General features: G+C 41.9%; 1 protein-coding gene across 1 annotated transcript in view; it reads left to right on the top strand.

Moving 5' to 3' along the window:
• ADGRG4 (adhesion G protein-coupled receptor G4) overlaps positions 1–23,260 on the top strand; it is an 85,664-nt gene that overhangs the window by 15,096 nt on the left and 47,308 nt on the right. Inside the window, exons 3-9 of the mRNA XM_049107841.1 lie at positions 1,972–7,833; positions 8,803–8,897; positions 10,904–10,992; positions 13,267–13,347; positions 15,186–15,346; positions 17,106–17,238; positions 18,762–18,880. Coding sequence (XP_048963798.1) covers positions 1,972–7,833; positions 8,803–8,897; positions 10,904–10,992; positions 13,267–13,347; positions 15,186–15,346; positions 17,106–17,238; positions 18,762–18,880 — 6,540 coding nt within the window. The remainder of the gene's footprint in view (positions 1–1,971; positions 7,834–8,802; positions 8,898–10,903; positions 10,993–13,266; positions 13,348–15,185; positions 15,347–17,105; positions 17,239–18,761; positions 18,881–23,260) is intronic.

Genomic DNA, 23,260 nt, shown 5'->3' on the forward strand with positions numbered 1-23,260 from the left:
AACACATACTTTTTTATCCTGGAGTAATGGAAGGCCACTAAAGGGAGCTAAGTTTGTGTGTGTGTGTGTGTGTGTGTGCGCGCGCGCGTGTGTGTGACATGATCAAATTTGCATTTTGAAAAGATCATCCTGATTGAATTGTGGAACAGATTGGAAGAGGAGCCAAGAGCAGAGGCAGAGAGTTCAGTTGGGAGGCTAACGCAGAGTCCAGGTAAGAAACTGATGATGATTTGGTGAGGGCGGTAAGTGATCAAGATGGAGAGAAACAGATGCAGTCAAGAGCTGTTTGGGAGATAAGAGTCATAGGACAAAATTATGGGTTGGCTATGGCGGGTGAGACAGAAAAGGAAGGAGGTTGAGGGAGAGGGTTTTGGCTTGCATAATTGAATGTGTGATGATGCCATTCACTGAGTGAGAGCACTGAAAGAGTACCCAGTTTGGAGAGAAGACAATGAGTTCAAATTGGGGCATATTGAGTTTGAGGAGTTAATGAGATATCCAAGAGATGTCAAGTAAGCAATTGTGGAACTCAGAATAAGAGATCTGATCTAGAGATGTAACTTTGACATTCATCTGCATACAGGTGTAACTCAAATATGGAGGGGTGTGCAGGAACCATAGGGTAAGAAGAGAAGAGGTTCTGGGACCAAGCATTGAGGAACTCTAATATTTAATGACTGGGTTAAACAGGATGGGTCTGCAAAGAGGAAAAAAAAGAGTGGCCAGAGGAGTAGGAGTAGGAGAAAGCCCAAGAGTGGGCTATGTCGTGGAAATCAATGGAAAGAGTTATTTTAAGAAGGATGGAGTGGTCAACATTGTCAAAGCCTGTTGAGAGGTCAAGTAAGACAAAGACTGAAAAAGTATCCATAGTATATGTCCTCATGGAGGCCATTGGTGACATTAGTGGGTGCTGTGCAGTGGAATGATGACAAAACCCAGACTAGTGTGGATTTAAGAATGGGGCTGAGGAAGGTGGAGACAGTGGATGTGATGGGAAGGAGGGAGATAGGGCGTGCCTGAAGAGATGTGGGACTCTTATTTTTTATTGTAAGAGACTGGAAGATGTTTAAATCAGGAAGGAAAGGCCCTTAGGGAAAAGAGAGATAATTATTGGTGAGGGATAACTGAGGTGGTAGCACAGCTAAGTTTCTGATAACTTCAATTGTTTTTTCCTGTGAAGTAAGGGGCACAATTCCTTAATAAACATGTGGGGGCAGAGTTCGATAATGAGAAGGTTTTAAATAGTTACTGCAGAGAGTAGTAGCAAAAATTGACCAGAGAAAAGTAGTGTGATGGCTGGGCAGTATGAAAGGCTTATTTGGGGTTGGGGATCACGAATTTATAGACATATGTGTGACTGTGTCCAGCAGTGCTTGACTGCTCAAGTGCAGGTGTGGAGGTGATGGAAAGTTGGGTTGGCACAGAGTTGGTGGGAGGGAGGTGAGGAGGAGGAGTCTACCGGCCTCCTAAAAAATCTTCTTGATCTGAGTGTCTTCCCATTCCTACCCATCCTGTACACAAAATTCATTTTTTTTTCCGAGAGAGAGAGAGAAAGCATGCGAGTGGGGTTGGAAAGGGCATAGGAGAGAGAGAGGGAGAGAGAGAGAGAGAGATAATCCTAAGCAAGCTTCATGCCCAGTGTAGAGCCCAATGTGGGGCTTAATCTCATGATTCAGAGCATGAGTGGAGCCAAAATCAGGAGTTGGACACTTAACCAACTGAGCCACGCAGGCACCCCTGAAATGGATGTCCTTCTATTTGTTACATAATGAGGGCATTTTGAGAACCATATTGAGATTTTAGAAAGTAGAAAATCATCTTAAGAAAAACCAAGTAATCAAGTGGCTTGATTATATCTGATACTTATCACCTCTTAAAAACATGAGAAAAAATTATAGAGCTCTTTCTAACAGAATTGTCTCTGATTTCTAAAGCCAAATCCAAAGTAACACATACTTTCTAATTTTCCAGTTGTTTCTGAAAATATAACAATTCAAGAAATGAGTACAACTCTTTCACAACAAATAGATTTGACAACTCCATCCCAAGTTACTGGACTAAAACCACAAGAAACTATAAACTCTTCTACAGTGTTTAAAAGCATGCCTGTATTTGCAGCTGATTATACAGCCATATCATATTCCAACACAACATCTCCACCTCTGGAAGCAATAACTGCACCGAAATTTTTAAAAACACCTGTAACTGAGACAACCAGATTCACAGCAGACATTTTGTCTACTTCAGCAGCCATCACTCTGCCTACCAAAAGTACCTCCATAGGCACTACTACCAATTCCATGAAAGTAACTAAACCTCCATCTTCAGACAGCACAAGAACGACAAAAATGGCTGAAGCCATTGCTACTGAGACCTTGCATCCGACTACAGCTGCTAATTTTCTATACACATCTGGACTTAGCAAGAATTCAATTATATCCAAAACTTCAGTGACTGAGTCTCAGTCGACCATTATGAAGACATCTTTATTCTCATCTGCTGAGTTGACATCCATATCTCCAACATCTTGGCTCAAACACAAATCCACAGGTATTGAGGCACTTTCTATCTCCACAGCTAGACAGGAGTTTCTTGCCTCTACAGCTGCTGGAACATTACCTTGGTCCACAGTGGAACATACTTCAGCTACAACCACTCATGTTGGGACTGCATTAGCATTCATACCTGAGTCTGTGCACATCTCCACAGTTGCTCCAGAAGGTTCAGTATTTCCTAGAAATCAGACAGCATCCACGTTGGCAACAACCAACATGGAAATAGCATCTCCAGTTCATTCAAAAACGCTCCCAACCAGGCCTATTGAGATGATGCCTGTGCTAAGAACAACTGAAACAAAATTGACATCTACAAATTTCCAAGAAGTCTCTTCACCCAGGATGGAGGATACAGTATCTACCTCCATACCAAAAAAGGCCTCTTCTGTGGCCCTTTCTTTCAGGACATCAACCCCATTCACTGGAACTCTGAGTTTACAGCCAGTTATTGATGCTGAGACTACACATACAGCCTTGACTCTTGGGGTCACACTTGCCCCCATGGCAACTGACACTCTGCTTCCCCCCATAATACCTAGGCCCATATATACCCAGAATACACCCACAGGTGGTGGAAACATGCTTCCTTTGAATTCCACTAGATCAGCTTCCACATTCAAGGCCTCTGAGTCTGGTCCCACATCAATAACTGATGATGGTACTCATCTGTTCTCCACCATTGAAACTACACAGACTTCCAGGCCAGATCAGACCCTGTTGACATCAGCATTCCATGCTTCTAATACAGGACATTCATCCACTACTAGCACTCCTATTATCCCACCAGAAGCCCCCTCAGAAAGCAAGGCTACCACTATCACTGGTGCTAGTATTACTGCTGGCACTACTACAGACAGATACGCAAAACCTGCATCCAAATTGACTACTTTGTGGTATGCTAATTTCTCCACAATTTTGGGAACCACATCTATAACCCAACAGCCTGAGTTTAAACTTACCACTTTACAACTAAAACCTACCCCTCTGTCCATAGCAGCTGAAAGTGAACTTCCTTCAACGCTAAGGGAGACGTTTGTTCCACCAGTAGGTGTAATATCTACCCTTGCTAACATTGAACCAAATGTTTCTACTGAAGAGAGTGCTTCTGAGACCACAGTAATAGAGACAAATGGCACAGTTGCATTTGGAGAGACAATAGCCCCTGTCCCAGAGTCCGCAACAACACAAAGGTGCAGTCATCCTGTGATAAGGATAGAAACAACTTCCCATTACCTTGAGGGAAAATCAACTATAGCGGTGACAACTGAGCTTTCCCCATTTGCAACAATGCTGGAAGCAACAGATGAATCTGCGCAAATGGTAACAGCTTCTGTCACCGCTTCCCCTTTTCCTGACATTGAAAAGTTGACCACCCTGTTGGATAATAAAACTACAACTACTGAGGTGAGAGGAAGTTGGCTTTCTACAAAATTGATGACAACCACATCTAAGAACTCCTACGATGGAACCACAGAAATCTTTAATTCCACTCACACCCACACAGCACATTGGACTTCAGAGGCTCCACCTGTGGGAGATCCAACTCCATCTCCCATTTTTGGGAGCACACAGACATTCCCTGAACTCCTGGGAACTTCTACCACAAGGATATTGGGGACCAGTTTTGCCACTGTCCTTACAGACATGATAGCCATGTCCTTGTCTGCTGGTGTCTCACCTCCACAGCCTACAGCTACCCATTCCTCAGCAACCCCTGCACCATCAGCTACAGTGACCACAACATCGGTGTCACCGTTGGATCAGACTGCTTCCACAACCAGGAATACCGTGCCTACCCACAGACACTCGATTCACACCACTTCAGAAGCCACAGTGTTCTCTGTCAGGATGACACCCACAACAGTTCCTTCTCTGACAGATACTCCGGTCCTCTCGTGGAGACCTCCCACTCCTGTGGCAACTATGGCTGAGACCACCTTTCTCTTCCCTTCGGCTGACACAGTAACCCCATTTACACCCACTCTTGTCTGCTCTAAATCTCTCCCCGACAGCATTCCTGTTGTGTCCTCCACCCATGTGACCTCAACTATGTTTACACCAGTAGCAACCCAACCCATGTCTCAAAGGGAGGAGACTTCTACCCATGCTCTTAGCCTTCCATACACTCTCAACAGCAGTGGAGATATTGTTAGCTTGGCTACTAGCACCATAGAAACTTCTGTTGTTGATGAAACCATGCCCTCACATACCTCTACCAATAAGCTTACAGTAGATGGTCACATTTCTCAATCTTCAACACGTCTTGGAAACATACTGGTCCCCACTCTATTAGTGACTGATGTTTCTACCTTATCTTCTGACAAAGAGCAGATGACCATATCCTTGGGAAACACCTCTAGAACTGTGGAGGTGACAGAAATGTCCCCATCAGAGAATCCTTTTATTTCAGACTCCCAGAGTATTTCATCCTTGGAAATGACACATTCAGGATTTGCTGAGACCACAACAATTTCCAGTCGCCAAACACATTCACCTTCAGAGTTTCCACTTGCCACTTCACCTGACAGGATTTCAGCTTCATCTCCCATTTCTGGAACCACACAGACTATACCTACCTCTATCTTAAGTCACTCAGTAAATGCTCACAATCCAGAAATGTCTACCAGTCTTGGGAAAACAGCCCTCCCTTCACAAGCTCTGACAATCACCACACTTTTGTCTCCTGAAAAAGAAAGCATCGGTACACTTTCAGTATATACTCCCAGAACTGAGAAAATGATAGTAAGTGCCACCTCTGTGACTCACCTTTTCTCATACCACCAGGATACCTCATTTGTAGACACTGTAACTTCCAGGACAACCAGAATATCCAATCCTGTAAATGTCAACACAACTCTTTCATACTTGCTTTCCCCAAAAACTCAAACTAAGATTTCAGTTGCCTCTTCCATTTCTGAAAGTATGCAGACCTCCCCTGAGTCCTTGTCTCTTTCCACAACTGGACAGTCTCATGCCGATTTTACAATTGTCTTTACTGATGGGATCACTATAGTCCTTTCTACTCCAAATGCACCTACAGCACTTCTTGAGAAAACCCCTGTGGCAACACACACTCTTATTGACCAGGTGTCCTCACTGCCAGTTAGCGTCCCTGCTGTCAGCTCCAAAAGAGTTTCTGCCACTCCCACAATACTAATAACTAAATATTCTAAAACAGCACACCCAGACTGTTTGAAAAGTCCCTCCATAGCCACTTCTGGGCCTGTGTCTGAGATGCCTTCAATGTCAGTTAATGGCTCTGCTTTCTCACCTCCTGCTGTTTCTATTGACACTTCCACAACAGTTGGCTCATTCTCTTCGTTATTGTCTTCAACTACCCCTAGGACTACTATGGCCCTACAGACATCTACATTGGATGTTGCACCTGGGCCTACTTCAAAAAGGACATTGTTTTCCTCTACTTCCATTACTTCAGAAATGACAGAGGTGTCCTCCAGGATCACACCTACATCCTTTTCCTCTCTGACACAGTCAACTTTTCCCTCTGTGAAAACCATTCCAACCACTGTTACAGTGGGGACAGTGACTCCATCCATAGGCACCACTGCCTCCTCTCTACTCAGTTCTAAGAACACTGGAGCTATTTCTTCCATTTCAAAGACCACATTTTCACCATTTCAATCAACAACTCAACAGTTGTCACAAAGAGATGAGACTACAACTCTGGGCATGTTATCTGGGACTGCTAATGGCTCCTTATCTCCTGTGAGCAGTAGTATAGAAACCGCTCTCACAAATACTTATTCCAGAACTGCTGCCCTTGAAAGTGTGCTTTCATCTACTCCATCAGATAATCTCCATACTTCATTGAATATTGAAGTTTCTCCATCTTTGACTAGCTCTAAGAACATTCCTGGACCCACAAAAAGTGTCAAAGCCACCACTTACCTTTCTTTAAATACAGAAAAGATGACTTCCTTGTCAGAAAATTCTTCAGCAGCTGAACTAACAAAAGGTGCTACATCTGTGGATACCCCTGTTTCATATCCTCTATGGACTCCATCCATTGCAACTCCACCCTCTTTGACATCGTTTCTTTTTTCACCTCATAGTACTGAAGCCAAGTTCTCTACTCCGGAGACTTTTCTTCTTCTTACATCCCAAATGGCTGAATTTCCAGTTCTGGGCACAAGAATCACATCTAGTAACACCAAATCTCTGCTTATGACTTCCTGGGACACACCCACAGCTAAAGGTTCTCAATTTCCAATTTCTGCCACTACTCGTATACCTACACCCCACAAGATGGAAACAGAGACTCCATACCTTGTTCCTGGGTCTTTGTTGACATTCACAGCCTCTCAGACTGGTCTTGTATCTGAAGATGTTATGGCAAAATCATCAATTTCCATGCCAGGAAGTCTTCCTACCTTGGGGATGTCTGACAGCCCTTCATCATCAATATCTTCAAGATCTATTCCTATCACGTTGGCTGACATTAAGCCCACTTTTGAGAAGACAGCTACATCTGTAACTCCTGGGACCAGACTCACACTGAATCCTTCTGGTGCCACTTCAGGATCTATGCTTTCAGAGGCTACCAGTTCACCCATACTGGCTTGGATTTTATCTACGCTCCCTTTGGGTCCTCCACTGGTGACTGTATCCAATAGTCCTCACATAACTTCTATGGTAGAAGTGTCAAAGTCCACATTTCTGACTTCTGACACTACACCAATGCACTCATTCACTAACTTTACAACACTACCCTTTGCTGCCATAAGCACAGCACTCACCAAAACCACTCCTGCACCTACAGTGGGCAGTATCACTGCTGGCTTCCCAATTTCTCTCCCTATGTCTATAAAAATCACAGATGCCAGTACATACATTTCCAAATTCACTGAGGCATCTTCCAGAACCATTGTGACTGCCAACTCCAGGACTGTGTCTCAACCTCTACCCTTTAGCAGAATGAGTAGGCTGCCTCCTGCAACTGACCACACCCTATCTATTAGTTCCACATTTCTGCCTAGCCCCACAGTAACATCTGCATGGAGTAAAATCTCACCTGCATCAGCATCCCCTACTTTAGTTCTTCCTAAGCCCATGCTGGACTCCCTTCCAAATATAACCGCCAGTACACTTACTGCTACCACAGCCTCATTTCCACTCACATCCACTGGAGTAACACATCCTTCTACAGCAACTGTGTCTTCACTACTTTCTTCCTCTTCTGAGACAACCTGGCTGGACTCCACATCTTCTTTTCTATCTATGGAAACATCAACTTCACTTATTGCCACTAAGTCTACAGGTATGTTCCACAACATGTGCAGTTAATCACTAACAGAATGCATGCACAACAGGTCATGTGTTCTCTAAGGCGGCCAGTTCTCTGAAGGCAGAAAAGGATAAAGGATACAGATGTTTCTTATCTCCTTCAGACAGTGGGGTCCAGTGGATACCTTGTCCAAACAGAATTCTCTAACCATCTTGCTTGGCTTTGCTTTATTGAAATATAATGCAAATATATCTTTTCATTCAACATGACATTTCTTAACACCCTTTCCATCCACTTTGTTCCTGATGCTCTGTCTCTGGCAATGTGAACATGGACCAGGAACTTCACCCTCTCCCAGTAGAGAATGATATGGCATAGCAGCAAACACCAGGAGATACTCTAGCCTGCCTTTTTTGAATTCCTCTTATACAGGCCTCAGCTTCTCCAGTCACCACTTCTTGCCAGCTTAGAATGCTGATCCATAGCCAGGGAGTATTTGGCTTCCATTTAACTCAAATACTGGATATCCCTTCAACTTTTAATGTTCCCAAGTTGAAATCTGATAGGATAGACAAGAGAAAGAGGAAAAGAGAGAAAAACTTGAAGCAGAAAAAAAGGCACAGGAAAAAAAAGGCACAGGAAGAAGTAAATATTTTCTGAGGGTGATCTTGTGAGATATTGTTCAGCTTGACTGTTAAATGGACTGGAAATGTGTTGGCTAATGAAAATTGAGGATTTGGGGGATTTGCAGAATGTCCATCAACTGTGTAGCAATCAGGAAACTGCCCAAATAATTAAAGCAAAAATGTAATGGTACATCTGTTTTGCTTTTGGATATGGAGCCAAAAGTGCTGGTTCTTGACCTTGGAGTTAAATTAAGCAAAATTTAAGAATGAGACTTCATTGTTAGTCTCTTTAAAATGACAAGCAATTTTGACCAAAATTATGGAAGTTAAGTTTCTTGGACTAAGTGAATGAAATTAATCTCATTTTTAATTTCAGTTTCCTTCTACAATATTGAAATGAGCTTCTCTGTGCTTGATGAAGAGCCAAGGATCCCTATTATCAGTGTTGTAAATGAATTTGCAGAAAATTGGGTAAAATAATCTTTTAAATATTTATGGTACATATAAAATATGTGAAGATATATATATATATATGATATGTATATATATATTTAATATGAACTGAGTAGGTTAAAACTAGGCTTTACTTTCTTCTACCCATTACACATTCCACAGCTAATTGGTTTTGACTTTTTTGCCACAAATTTATCTACTCTGTAACACCATAAGGATGTATGTGGTCTCTCTTTCACAGTGCCAATGCTGAAAGCTTTTATGGGATGTTATTATTTTAATTTGTTTAGAACTGTACATTTCCCTCCACTGACACAAATGCTGGGCCTTTGCCAAATTTTCCTATTTGGAGAAAGTAGGAGAACAGTGATAACAAAGTCTATACTATTGTATTTACAAATGTTTGTTTCCTGCATTTTAAATTATTTCTCTCCTACACAAGAAATGTTTTATTTATCTTTACTTCTTTTTGATAATAAGAGTAATACATACTTTCTGTAAAAATTTAGACACTGAAATCTGAGACCCAGAAAGTAAATGTTTTCTCTAATACTATTCCTTGTATTGACTCCTCTTCACAGTCTGAGTTATATTCATTCAGATTTTTTCCTATGCCTGCAATAATACTGATTCATGTATGTTATTTTACAAAAATAACTGGAATCATATAATTATACCATTCTGCAACTTGCTTTTTCTCACTTAACTGTATATCTTTTTTTTTAGATTTTATTTATTTATTCATGAGAGACACACAGAGAGAGAGGCAGAGACACAGGCAGAGGGAGAAGCAGAATCCATGCAGGGAGCCTGATGTGGGACTCGATCCCAGGTCTCCAGGATCACACCCTGGGCTGAAGGTGGCGCTAAACCGCTGGGCCACCGGGGCTGCCCTAATCGTATATCTTTGAGCATATTCATGCTGCAAATACTGACCTACCTCATATCCTTTAACAGATACAGAGGATTTCACTAGATGATTGTAATGTAGTATTTGTTTTTTTATTTTTTATTTTTTTAATAATAAATTTATTTTTTATTGGTGTTCAATTTGCCAACATACAGAAGTATTTGTTTTTTTTTTTTTTTTAGATCCAGCCATTCATTGGTGGACATCTGGATTGCTTTTATTTTTTTTTCTCTATTTGGAAACAATGCTGACAATAATACCCTTGCAATAAATATTGGAGGCACTTGAGTTTTTCTATAGAATAAATACCCAGAACTGGAATTGCTAGATCAAAAGACAAGAGCATTTCTTTTTTTTTTTTTTTTTTTTTTTTTGACAAGAGCATTTCACATTTTAAAAGCTAGAGCTAAGTGGCCTCCCAGACAGGTGATGTCAATTTGCATCCCACCAACAGTAAATGATCATGTCTGTTTCCTCTCTTTCCCCACCAGCATTTCTTTGCAAGTATATATGACATGATTATAAGTGCTTGAAAATAGGCAGGTATATTTGTCCACTAGGGCTGCCATAACAAAATACAATGCACTGAGGAGCTTAAATAACAGACGTTTCTTTTCTCACAGTTCTGAAGGTTGGAAGTCCAAGATCAAGATGTCGGCAGGGTTGATTTCTCCTGAGATCTCTCTCCTTTGCTTGCAGATGGTCACTTTCTCATTGTGTCCTCACATACCATACACACACACACACACACACACACACACACACACACACACACAGATTGGGGGGGGAGAGATCTTGGGGTCTCTTCCTCTTCTTATAGGAACACCGGTCCTATCTGATTAGAGCTCCACCCTATGACCATATTTAGCCTGATTGTCTCTTTTAAAGGCCCTAATTCCAAATATAATCACATTAGGGGGTTTGGGCCTCAACATGTGAATTTGGCGGGGGACACAATCCAGCCCCAAAATTGAAAAACTGACTGGAGCAGATGGAAATGTTGAACTAACCAAAATAATAAATTCAACTTAATGATGACATTGTCTCAGGTAACTTTCCTGGGTTAGAACAGAGGAGAGAAAATACTAAAACTGATATGTTTTGTCTTTTACAGTTGAATTCTATATTTCAGGACAGTGAATTTGCTGTTGCTAATCTGGTTATTAAAATTAAAAGCAGGTATGTGAGTGTCATCTATTGTGAGTGGAAGGCAGTTTGAGGGCATTCTGGTTTTTTTTTTCTGTCTGAGATTTAGGGACTGCATTTTGAGTTGCATCTTCCCTTCTGAGTATAGATTCTCTTTAGAATAAGGAAGAAATTTCTGTTATCTCTGTAGGGTGTAAAGCCAGTGGGAGAACAAAACAGAAGAAAATAAATGGACGAAACGGTGGAATTGGATTTAGTTACCTTTAATGCCCCTCTTAGCTTTAAAATGCTATGATTCTGTGACTTTAGGGGAAAAAGCATGCCTTAAAGGATGAAGGTTAGGAATGGCCAATGGTGAAGATTTATAAGACCCTTTATTTTCCGATAATGCACTTTCATTAGGAGTTAGAAATTCCAAAGGGAACTTGAAATGTTTAAAGTGAGGAATGCTGACTAGTCTAAGACTTGCCTGGGGCACAAATTTGGAGAGGTGATTGCAGTGCAACTGGCAGGAATTGAGTAGTATCCAGGAGTCATGACAAAGAGAACTGCCTTTCCCTACCCTGTCCAAGAACTCTGGTTTATACCTCTAGATTTGTTGCCACATATTTACTAAGAGGGTAGGATTCTACTCCACATATTGTTTTAAAGCCTTCTTTTCTTGCTTTAAAGTACATCATGTACATCTTTTCAGGCCAATATGTACAGATTTAGCTTATTCGTTTTAATGACTGCATGGGATTCTTTTGCATGGGTGTGCCACAATGTATATATCCAATTACCTAGAGAGGGACATTTCAGTTATTTCCACTCTTGCACATATATTTGTATGTACCCTTACTGTACTGTTATGGGATAGATTCCTGGAAGTGGGGTTGCTTAGTCAAATACTTACTACCATTTTGGTATGCAGATAATGACGAGGCTCTTTTGAAGTGTCTCCTTAAAGCCTTAGTATTTGAATTCCAAGCTGGGGGAATTCTTGTTCTTCCTCACAGTTGTCTTTCTCCTGAGCTTTTGTACTAATGTATTTGGCACCATTTTTTTATGCTTTTGATACAGAGGCACTTCTGAGGGAAAAATAACCATGGACCAAACTGTAGTAAGTAATTTTCAAAATGAATCTACCTGTGACTCCTTCAATACCTGAGTAGATGTAAGTAAAATAGTGCTTCTCCCAAGTGTACATCGAGCAAAGCTCAATTGTGGTCATTGAGGGTCAAATTACATTACTTTCTTTGGCATCTGCACAAGAACCCAGTAAGAAAACCATCTTCTGCTTTTCTGAACTCCCTGCAGGGCAGTTTTTTGAGGTACATTTTGTGGGCTATGGGAGTGTGGAGTGACTTGGAGATTATAAATTGCAAATGGAATTTCTTGGTTGTAGACATCTTGGACAAAAGCCTGGTTCTCCCAAGAATGACACAACTGTTTGCAAGACTGACATTCACATAATAAATCTACCATTTATCTGTATAGATTTGAAATCAGAGTGTGATAAAACTATCTCCCATCATTCTTGCCCCAATACTCAGTACTTATTCCAGTGCCTCAAAGCTTTACTGTGATAGACTCTGAAAGGATCAATAAGCACAGACTTAGTAAGGTATTTAAATATGAGATAAATATTTTGATTTCACAAAGTACAATCAAGCCTACAGTGCCTTCCAAATAATCTGCCAGCATTTAAAATGCTTTCTATAAAGAACTGAGTCTTAATTTCTTAATTTAACACATTATAGATAACTTGACCTAAGTCCTCTCAAATAAATAGGTGTAAAATGCCTTTTGGTGACAACGTGGTCCCCAGAATCAGGATGCCCGGATTATAATCCCTGTTCCTCCACTTCCTGACTGGGAAACCTTGGGCAACCTAATTAAACACTCTGTGCCTCAGTTTTCTCACCTGTAGAATGAGGATGACAATATTACCATTCCTCATAGGGCTGTTGGAAAGATGGGATGGGATGATTTATGTCAAGTACTTAACACAGGAACATAGTAAATGCTTGATAGTGTTTACTATTATCATCATCATGTTAGGGTCCAGATCCAGAAAGCTCAGATTCTGCTCCCAGTTCTGTGACTTGCCAGTTGTGTGATACTAGGCAGATCATTTAACTTCTCTGAGACTTAGCTTCATCATCTAGGAAATGGGGTGATAAACCCTGCATTGCCCACACTACAGGGGTAATATAAGGACTAGGTGCATTGATTTTTTAGGGTGATTTGCAAATGGCAATGAGTTACATAAATGTAAAGCATAATTATGATTGCTATTGTTAACAATAAGCCCTGTACTCAAATGTGATGTTTGTTTAAAGATTTCAGTGACCATGTACTTTTGTTTTGCATTATTTTGGAACAGAGAGAAGGGCAAGGAATGGCTACAATTTCCCATGTACTATCCAGGTAGGAGCTGAGTTTATTCATAGCTGGTACATTTAGTTCTGATTTTCCTTCCATTTAATTCTGTATTTTCAGCCTGTCGGTCAGAGTTGTCAGAAGGAGATCAAAGTACCTGGTGGTTATTTTACAGATGCTGTAATTGGGCTTTTGCCTTCAAGAAATAAGTTGTTTCAGTTGGTCATGGTGCAGCCTAGCAGCCTGCCTCCTGCTTCTTTGTAGTGAAGAGAAGATGGGGTTCAAAGTGGCCATAATTTGGGGATGGGGAATAAAGTGTTGTCATCCAAAAAGTCCACGAAATACTGAGCAGGGAAGTGGAAAAACAACACGGCAAGGAACCTTGGTCCTGTTCAGACCCATGGTCTGGCTCCTCCTAGAATGCTGGCTATTGTTGCCCTGCTTGGTGCAACTCAGAGGGGCTCACGGGAAGGTCACTGATATGTTCAGGGTTCTAAGAGTAAAGAGTCTGTTGCAGGAAAGGGAGAGGTTTAAAAGTGAGGAGTCCTCTTTAGATTGGCAAAATGAGAGCTGGGAAGAGATGGGCTCCATATGGAAGGGTGGGGCGACAGGGACTCTACTGACCCTGAATCAGTGGAGAGGGAGGCATGACTTAGATTGGACAAAGAGAAATTTTCAGTTAACACAGCTGTAGGAAACGTAGGAAATGTGTGCTTCCAAAAGAAGTATTGGCAAAAACAAATGGGGAAAAGGTCTAGGTAAGCTTGTGACTCTTTTTTTTAAGATTTTATTTATTTGAGAGAGAAAGAAAGCATGAGCAGGGGGAGTGGCAAAGGGAGAGGGAGAAGCAGGCTCCCTGCTTAGTGGGGAGCCCGAAGCAGGGCTTGATCCCAGGATCCTGACCTGAGCCAGTCAGCTACTTAACCAACTGAACCGCCCAGGTGTCCCTAAGATTTGAATCTTAAAAATGCTCCATAATGGAAAAGCAGAGAAAATTAGAATGTCTGAGGACCTTGCTCCAGCAGTTAAGGTCAAGCACAGCCCTATTTTTTCTCAATGTATCCTTTAGTGGACAGAATACTCTAGGGATATACTAGGTATTTGTGACCTTCGCTAAGGAATGGGGACCTTAATAGCACTACTCATAAGGCTGTTGTGTAGGTAACATGAGTCAAAACACAGGGAGCGAGAGTGCTACAAATGTTAGCTACTATCACTACCATTATCTCCATTATTATTCTATTATAGAAATAGGCCTTCTGCAGAACACATCTTTAGAGACTAATTGAGCATGTGCCATTTGCCTTCTTGCAGTAATGATGGATAAATTGGAGACCAGAAGGATAAAAGGTTTTCTCCGAAGTAATAAATCCTGAGTACTCCATCTTCTCTATTAATTAGCACAAGCTCCTAGAGAACAAATGGCTAGTTCATTTTATTTCATTTTAGTTTGCTTTTTTAAAGATTTATTTATTTATTTATTTGAGTGGGGGAGGAGCAGAGGGATTGTGCAGACTCCCCACTGAGTGCAGAGCCTGAAAGTCGGGATTGATCCCAGGACCCTGAGATCCTGACCTGAGCCAAAACTAAGAGCCTGGCTTAACTGACTGAGCCACGTAGGTGCCCCAAGTTGATTTTATTATAATGCAAATGTTGCTGACCTTTTGAAAATGCGTTTTGAGTTGTTTTTTTGCATTTGAAAATTTATCAGAAGATTTCAATATGTTGTCTTCCATCATTTCTTAAGATTTGCCACTTAATAGATGTAAAATGTTTGCTATTTATGGACTCTCAATTTAGTCATCTGTGTAGAATTTCAGCACCACAGGCCAAGTGGCACTCTGTTGACTCACTGCAACATGGTTCTTTTCTGCTCTGCTCTTTAGCTATGTTTGTCGGGCTATCCTAAAGGCCAGCTCTTCTTTAGCAGCCATCGAATTGATGAGCAGGATCAAAAGTAAAATACATGACAACCTCACACATGGAAACTTCACCCAAGGTCAACTAACGTTATTAGTGAAATCTGAACACGTTGTGGAAAAACTAGGTAATTTTGGGGGAGGTAGTATTCCATACACATTCACTCCCATCATTATAAAGGTCATAATGCATGCATAGTAATACATTCTGAGTTCTGACGGGGGGGGGGGGGATGCGGGGGGGGGGGGTAGGAATTGTCTTCATGTTTCTTTCCACACTGTCAGTGCTCTGTTGCCCTGACAACCTTCCTACCCGTAAGAGCTGATGAAAACTATGGAGGGGTTACCAGAGACAATTGGTCAGCTCTGGCTATCAGCAGTGGCCAGTCTATCAACAGAGTGGGAGGATTGTCTCTCTCGCATAAATACTCAGAGGCCTGGGGAGCTTCCTCATTCCACACGATAGTTGTCCAATAGATGCTTGTTAATTTATTGATTGATATAGCCAGGCTATTCATCCAGTAAAGTGATCTGGGAACAGTCCAGAATTTGTCTCACGGGCATTTCTTTCCTTTAATGGTAAAGAGGAAGGCTATTAGACCACTCCAATCTCCTTGCCCATGGCTGCCAGCTCTCTTACTTTTCCCCAGTGGACTGCAGGAAAAACATCAGGCTAACCCAGATAACACACAGAGGCATTAGAACACACAATCCTTGGCAACAAACTGATTAGGTAGCAGAGGGCAGGCTGTGATCGCAAGTGACAGTGAGATGGGAGGCAGAGAAACATAGAAGCCACAGGCAGAGCCCACCTTGCAAATGGCTTTGATGGCTGTCCTCAGAGGAAGCTGACATGGCCAGACTAGGCTGGCTGGGCCACTTCTCCTGGCCACTCTGTCAATACCTGAAGGAAAGATTTCCGGAATCAGGGTCACAAACCCAGTGGGTGGTCAGTAGAACCTGGAAACTTACAACACACACTTAGCCCAGGTCACTTCTCCCTTAGTGACACTTGGCAGCAAAACCTTGCCCTTGGCACACCACCAGCAGAGCAGAGCTCTTGTGTCTAATATTGGCAATGGCAGATATATTGGGTTTACTAAAACCAAATCCACCCCAGAGTCCATTAGGAAGGGAGGAACTACCCAGAAGGAGAAGTCAGCCCTTGGTTTCCTGTCACTAACAGTGGATACCTCAGAAGGAGGGCAGTTGGCAGGTTGAGGACTAGATTTTTTGTGTGTGGCCTGAATTTTTTTCATGCAAATGTAACATTTTAATTTAATTTTATTTATTTAAAAGATTTTATTTATTCATTCATGAGAGACAGAGAGAGAGAGAGGCAGAGACACAGGCAGAGAGAGAAGCAGGCTCCACGCAGGGAGCCTGATGTGGGACTCAATTCCAGGACTCCAGGATCACACCCTGAGTCGAAGGCAGAAGCTCAACCACTGAGTCACCCAGGTGTCCCAAATGTAGCATTTTAAAAAACCAAGACAAAAAAACTGTCCTGTCAACTTGTGATTTTAATGAAAAGGGCTAAGTGTGAGTTTTTCCCAGGAGGCTTATTTTATTTTATTATATTTTAAAACATTTTATTTATTTACTTGAGAGAGCAAGCACAAGCAGTGGGGAGGGGCAGAGGGAGAGGGAGCAGACTCTCCACTGAGCAGGGAGCCCAATGAGGGGCTGGATCCTAGGACCCTGGAATCATGACCTGAATGGAAGGCCAATGCTCAACCTACTGAACCACCCAGGCGCCCCCTGGGAGGCTTTCTTCTTTTATTTTAAGGCAATATTTCATGTATTTTCAGTGAAGCCTGGTTTAAATGGCCTGGTAGAAAAAGTTTCCTCTTTTATTTGCTGGTGTTTACTTGTGTTTCTCTGTAGAGCCGGGAAAGTGTGAAGCCCAGGAGACAGTCTCTAAATACAAAGGAACCTATAAATGGCTCTTAACCAACCCTACTGAGACAGCCCAAACTAGATGCATAAAAAACAGGAATGGAAATGCTACTAGAATCTGGTACGTATTGGCCAAGTTCTAATTGCTGGTTCAGAGACTCAAAGATCTACTTAATTGGGGCCATGCTTCTGTCATTTGTCTGAGTGGGCTCCCGCCTTCCCCTCTACTCCATCCTGCCTTCTTTCACCCTTTGGACTGACTTAAGTATGCGCAGGTAACATAAGAGCATTCTAGAAAAATATTTAGCAGAAGACAAAAGAGAAAAAGTAATCTACAATCCCGCCACCTGAATAAAGCTGGCTTTAGGTTGGCAGAATTTTTTCATCTCTCTGTTCCCTGTGCGCCTTTAAGTTTTATGGAATTTTATGTAGCAGTAATCACCATCCTCATCTCAATAATGTGATTTACCTTTTCACTCAATAGTTGATCAAACATTTTCTATGTTTTATGTTCTTCTTCTTAATGACCATTTTGAAAAATTGCCGCAGAATCTACCTCATTGATGGGCCATAATAATTTACTAAATCACCCTTCTATTGTTGCCTTATCATTTTCCTTCTTTAAATCATCAGTCTCTCTTCTCTGACTCTCTGCTGTTAATGGTTTATACCATTAACTTAAGTAGGCAGACCAGAAGGGCAGCAGGTTTTGACAGAGGCTTAAAAGCTCTCTGTTGGAAGGCAATATCTTGGACTGGGTCCTACTCTTTTCATACATCTAATCAGTCAGCAAATCATGCTGGTTTTGTGATCACAATCAGAGCTCACATGTAGCTTTTCCTTTCCATCCCCACTGCCACGACCCCAGTGCAGACTCTTACTCTTATCCCTTGTCTACTATTAGAGCAGTCTCCTCGCCTTCCCCCTGCTCTGGTTCCATGTTGCCCCAAGTGTTAAGTCCAAATTCTAAAATACAGTGCTCAAGACCTGCAAGCTCCCTTTTTACCATGCATACCGGCCAAAAAGGGCCATTTGCTATTCTGGACTCTAATGGGTGCCTCCTTGTGTCTCTTTCTCTGCTTGTGCTATTTGCTCTGCTTCAGGGCAGGGGAGCCTTTCTTCATCTCTGTTCTTTTTCTTTAAGATTTTATTTATTTATGAGAGACACAGAGAGAGGGAGAGAAGCAGAGACACAGGCAGAGGGAGAAGCAGGCTCCATGCAAGGAGCCCGACACAGGATTCGATCCCGGGAATGCAGGATCACACCCTGGGTTGAAGGCAGGCGCCAAACTGCTGAGCCACCCAGGGATCCCTCTGTCTCTGTTCTTTTAGCATCCAGCTTGGCTCAAAAGTTGCAAATAAGTTCTCTTTGCTTGGTGGTTTAATAGATTCAGTTCTGTTGATACAGGGTTTCATCTTCTACCTTGCCTAATAAATGTAGTTACATTTACAGACTGGAACAACAAAGTTTCGAGAAGCTACTTCAGAGACCAGACCCTACCCTATCTCAGCCCAGAGGCTGGGAGTGGGCAGAGGGGAGGCATGCCAAAGCTACATGGTGTCCCTTCTTTGTTTACATTAAGACTATTCTGGCCTCATTCTCCAATGAGAAGGCTTTTTGTGCCTCTCTCCTCTCTTTTTCAGCTCAATCAATATGAATACTGGCAAATCTCAGTGGGAAAAACCAAAGTTGAAACAATGCAAACTGCTTCAAGGACTTCCTGATAAGATCATGGATCTTGCTAACATTACTATCAGTGATGGTAAGACTGTTCTGTACATGCTAATGAAATAATGGAACCTTGGTTAGTTCGTCTGCTTGACCTGAGACGAGAGGGTACAGGCAAGCCTCATGGTAGGAAAATCTACCTTACAATGATCCGATTTCAGAAACTAGGTACTTAATGTTGGTGGGAGTGGGGCATGCTAAGTTGGGACCATCAGTGTTTTTTGCTTTCTAGTGTTTTTTTGTTATATAATTTTTGGCTAATTATTTTTCATTTAAAAACCGTTTTTAAAAATATTTTATTTATTTATCCATGTAAGACTCTATCCCAGGACCCCAAGATCATGACCTGAGCCGAGGGCAGGTGCTCAACCACTGGGCCACCCAGGTGGCCCTAAAACAGTTTTAATAGGGGTTGCCTGAGTGCATCTGATGCTTGGTTTCAGCTCAGGTCATGATCTCAGGGTGGTGAGAGAGAACCCATCTCGGGCTCCATGCCCAGCAGAGAGTCTGCTTAAGATTCTCTTTCTCTTTCTCCCTCTCCCTTAGCTCCTCTACCTGCTCACTTGCACACACACTCTCTCTCTTAAATAATAAATAAATCTTTACAAAAACAGTTTTGGGGTGCCTGGGTGGCTCAGTACGTTAAGCGTCTGTCTCTTGGTTTTGGCTCAGGTCACGATCTCAGGGTTGTGAGATTGAGCCCCAAGTGGGGCTCTGAGCTTCGTGTGGAGTCTGCTGAAGGTTCTCTCCCTCTCCTCCTGCCCCTCCCTCCTTCTGTCTCTCAAATAAATAAATAAATAAATAAATAAATAAATAAATAATCTATTTTAAAAACCAAAACTATTTTTATTTTTTAGAAGATTTTTATTTATTTATTCCTGAGAGACAAAGAGAGAAGCAGAGACAGAGACAGAGAGAGAAGTAGGTTCCTCACAGGGAGCCCGATGTGGGACTTGATCCCCCGACTGGGATCACTCCCTGAGCCAAAGGTGGATGCTCAAACCGCTGAGCCACCCAGGCATCCTTCAAAACTATTTTAATAGGTAATTCTTCACATAGTTCAATGTTGCAAAACCAAAAAGGCTATACAGTGAAACATCTTCCTATTGCTGACACCAGGCATTTAATAAATATCCAAAGAAATATTTCATGTATCTATGAGGAAATTTACACATACGCACACCATATGTATGCATATACATATACATGTATATTCTTCCTCCCTCTTAGTACACAAAGTGGAGCTTGGCATCCATTGTACTCTGCACCTTGCTTTTTGTTAACAATATATTGCAGAAATTATCATTTTAGTATATAAAGAGCTTCCTCATGCTTTCTATCACTGCATTATATTATACTGCATGGATATGCCACAATTTATTTCTTTAACCTATTTCCTGTGGGTGGGCGTTTAAGCTATTAATAACATTTTATTCTTACAAAACTACTGTAATGGATATTGTACATATGTCATTTTGCAAAAGTGGGTTATACTTGAAACATAAATTCCTAAAAGTAGAATTGCTGGGTCAGTCATACTTTGATGGCGTCAAAATGCTCTCTGTAATGCTTGCACTAGTTCATACTCCCACTTGCAAGGTATGAAAGCACCTGTCTCCGGATACCTTCATCAACACAGTATGCTATCAGATTTTTGGATCTTTGCTGATTTGATAAGTAGAAATTGATATCTCATTGCATTTTAAAAATTTTTATGAAGATATTCACATATCAAAATTTTACCCACTTAACGGGTATAATTCCATGGTTTTTAGCATATTCTCTAGACTGTTAGCAACAGTCACTGCTAATTCCAGAACATTTTGATCACTCCAAAAAGAAACCCCATACACATTAGCAGGCACTCTCATTACCCCCTCCCTGCAGTCCCTGGAAACCTCTAATCCACTTTCTTTCTTCTTTTAATTTTATTTTATTGTAGTGAGAACACTTACCATGAGATCTATCCTCTTGACAAATTCTTAAAGTACAATGTTGTAAGGCTGACCTCCAGAACTTATTCATCTTGTTTAACTGAAACTTTATGCCTGTTGATTAGCAACTCCCCATTTCTCCTCTGCCAGCTCCCGGCAACCATGGTTCAACTCTATGCTTCTGGGAGTTTGACTGTGTTAGATTCCCCATATAAATGAGATCATGCAATATTTGTCTTTCTGTGTCTGGCTTATTTCACTTAGCATAGTGTCTCCAGGTACATCCATGTTGTCCCAAGTGGCAGGATTTCCTCCTTTCTGAAGGTGAATGATATTCCAATGTGTGTGTATGTGTGTGACATTTTCTTTATCTCTAGATGGAAACTTACATTATTTCCATATCTTGACTATTGTGTATAATGTTGTAATGAACACGTGAGTGCAGATATCTCTTTGAGACAGTGATTTTAGTTCCTCTGAATATACATACACAAGTGAGATTACTGGATCATGTGGTAGTTCCATTTATAATTTGTGAGGCACTTCCATACTGTCTTCCATAATGGCTGCACCAATTTACATTCTCACACACAGTGTACCAGGATACCCTTTTCTCCACACTCTTGACAATAATGTGTTATCTCTTGCTTTCTAATAATAGTCATCCTGACAGTTGTGAAGTGATATCTCATTGTGTTTTTAATTTTTATTTTATTTTTAAAAGAGTTTATTTATTTATTCATGAGAGACAGAGAGAGAGAGAGGGAGAGGCAGAGATACAGGCAGAAAGAAGCAGGCTCCATGCAGGGAGCCCAACGTGGGACTCGATTCCAGGTCTCCAGGATCACGTCCTGGGCTGAAGGCGGCACTAAACCGCTGAGCCACTCGGGCCGCCCTCATTGTGTTTTTTAATAAAGATTTTACTTATTGGGGGATCCCTGGATGGCTCAGCAGTTTAGTGCCTGCCTTCGGCCCAGGGCGTGATCCTGGAGTCCCAGGATCGAGTCCCATGTCGGGCTCCCTGCATGGAGCCTGCTTCTTCCTCTGCCTGTGTCTCTGCCTCTCTCTCTCTCTCTCATTCTCTCATGAATAAATAAATAAAATCTTTTTTAAAAAAAGATTTTATTTATTTATTTGAGAGAGAGTGAGAGAAAGAGAGAACACGAGGAGGGAGAGGGAGAGGGCTAAAGGAGAGGGAGAAGCAGACTCCCCACTGAGCAGGGAGCCTGATACAGGGCTCAATTCCAGGATGCTGGGATCATGATCTGAGCTGAAAGCAGACACTTCACCGACTGAGCCACCCAGGCACCCCAAAATTTTATTTATTTTTTGAGATAGAGAGAGAGTGAGAGAGAGCACAAGCAGGGGGCAGAAGGAGAGGAAGAAACAAGCTCCTCACTAAGCAGGGAGCCCAACATGGGGCCCAATCTCAGAACCCCAGGATCATGACCTGAGCTGAAGGCAGATGCTTAACCCACTGAGCCACCCAGGCATTCGTCTGCTCTCTTATTGAAGATCAGTTGATGGTATATTATGGATTTGTTTCTGGCTTCTCTATTCTGTTCCATTGTTTTATAGGTCTGTCTTTAAAAAAAAAAGATTTTATTTATTCATGAGAGAGAGAGAGGCAGAGACACAGGCAGAAGGAGAAGCAGGCTCTATACAGGGAACCTGACATGGGACTCGATCCCAGGTCTCCCAGGATCATGCCCTGGGCTGAAGGCAGTGCTAAACCGTTGAGCCACCCAGGCTGCCTTGTCTGTCTTTATACCAGTACTATGCTGTTTTGATTACTGTAGCTTTGTATTTATCTTGATATCGAGGAGTTTGATGTCTTTGTTTGAATTTCTCAAGATTGATTTGACTATTTGGTTTGTGCATGTGTATGTTTGTGGTTCCATATGAATTTCAGAATTGCCTTTTCTATTTCTACAAAAGATACCATTGTCTGGACTAGTTCAGTGAAGCCTGTTGTCCCTGAAGTGTATATCTTCTGATGCTTCTCCTTAGAAGATGCAGCTTTGGGCTTGTGAGCATTCTCCCTGGATGCCAGGGATGACTGTGGTTCTAGCTAGGTTCTCTCTGTTTTTGGATCTCTCTGCTAAGCTTCTGGATGGTGCACCTGTCTCAGTATCACACCCAGCTGTTAGCCTCCTAATTGCTAGTTTATGGCTCTGGGTTTTTTTTAGAGACTTTATTTATTCATGAGAGACACACAGAGAGAGGCAGAGACATAGGCAGAAGGAGAAGCAGGCTCCCTGTGGGAAGCCTGATGCAGGACTTGATCCTAGGATCCTGGGATCCACCCAGGTGTCTTGATGGCTCTGTTGTTTTTGACAAAGCCCTGGGGCATAAGTTGCTCCAGAATCTGATCCCATTATAGCCCATCCCTTTGGCAGGGACAGAATATTGCCAGTCTTTGAGGCTTTCTCTCACCCTTTGCTGTGAAAAAAATATCTGTCCTAAGGGGCAAGACCTTG

This window comes from Canis lupus, chromosome X (assembly GCF_003254725.2).
Source record: "Canis lupus dingo isolate Sandy chromosome X, ASM325472v2, whole genome shotgun sequence".
Classification (NCBI taxonomy): Eukaryota; Metazoa; Chordata; class Mammalia; order Carnivora; family Canidae; genus Canis; species Canis lupus.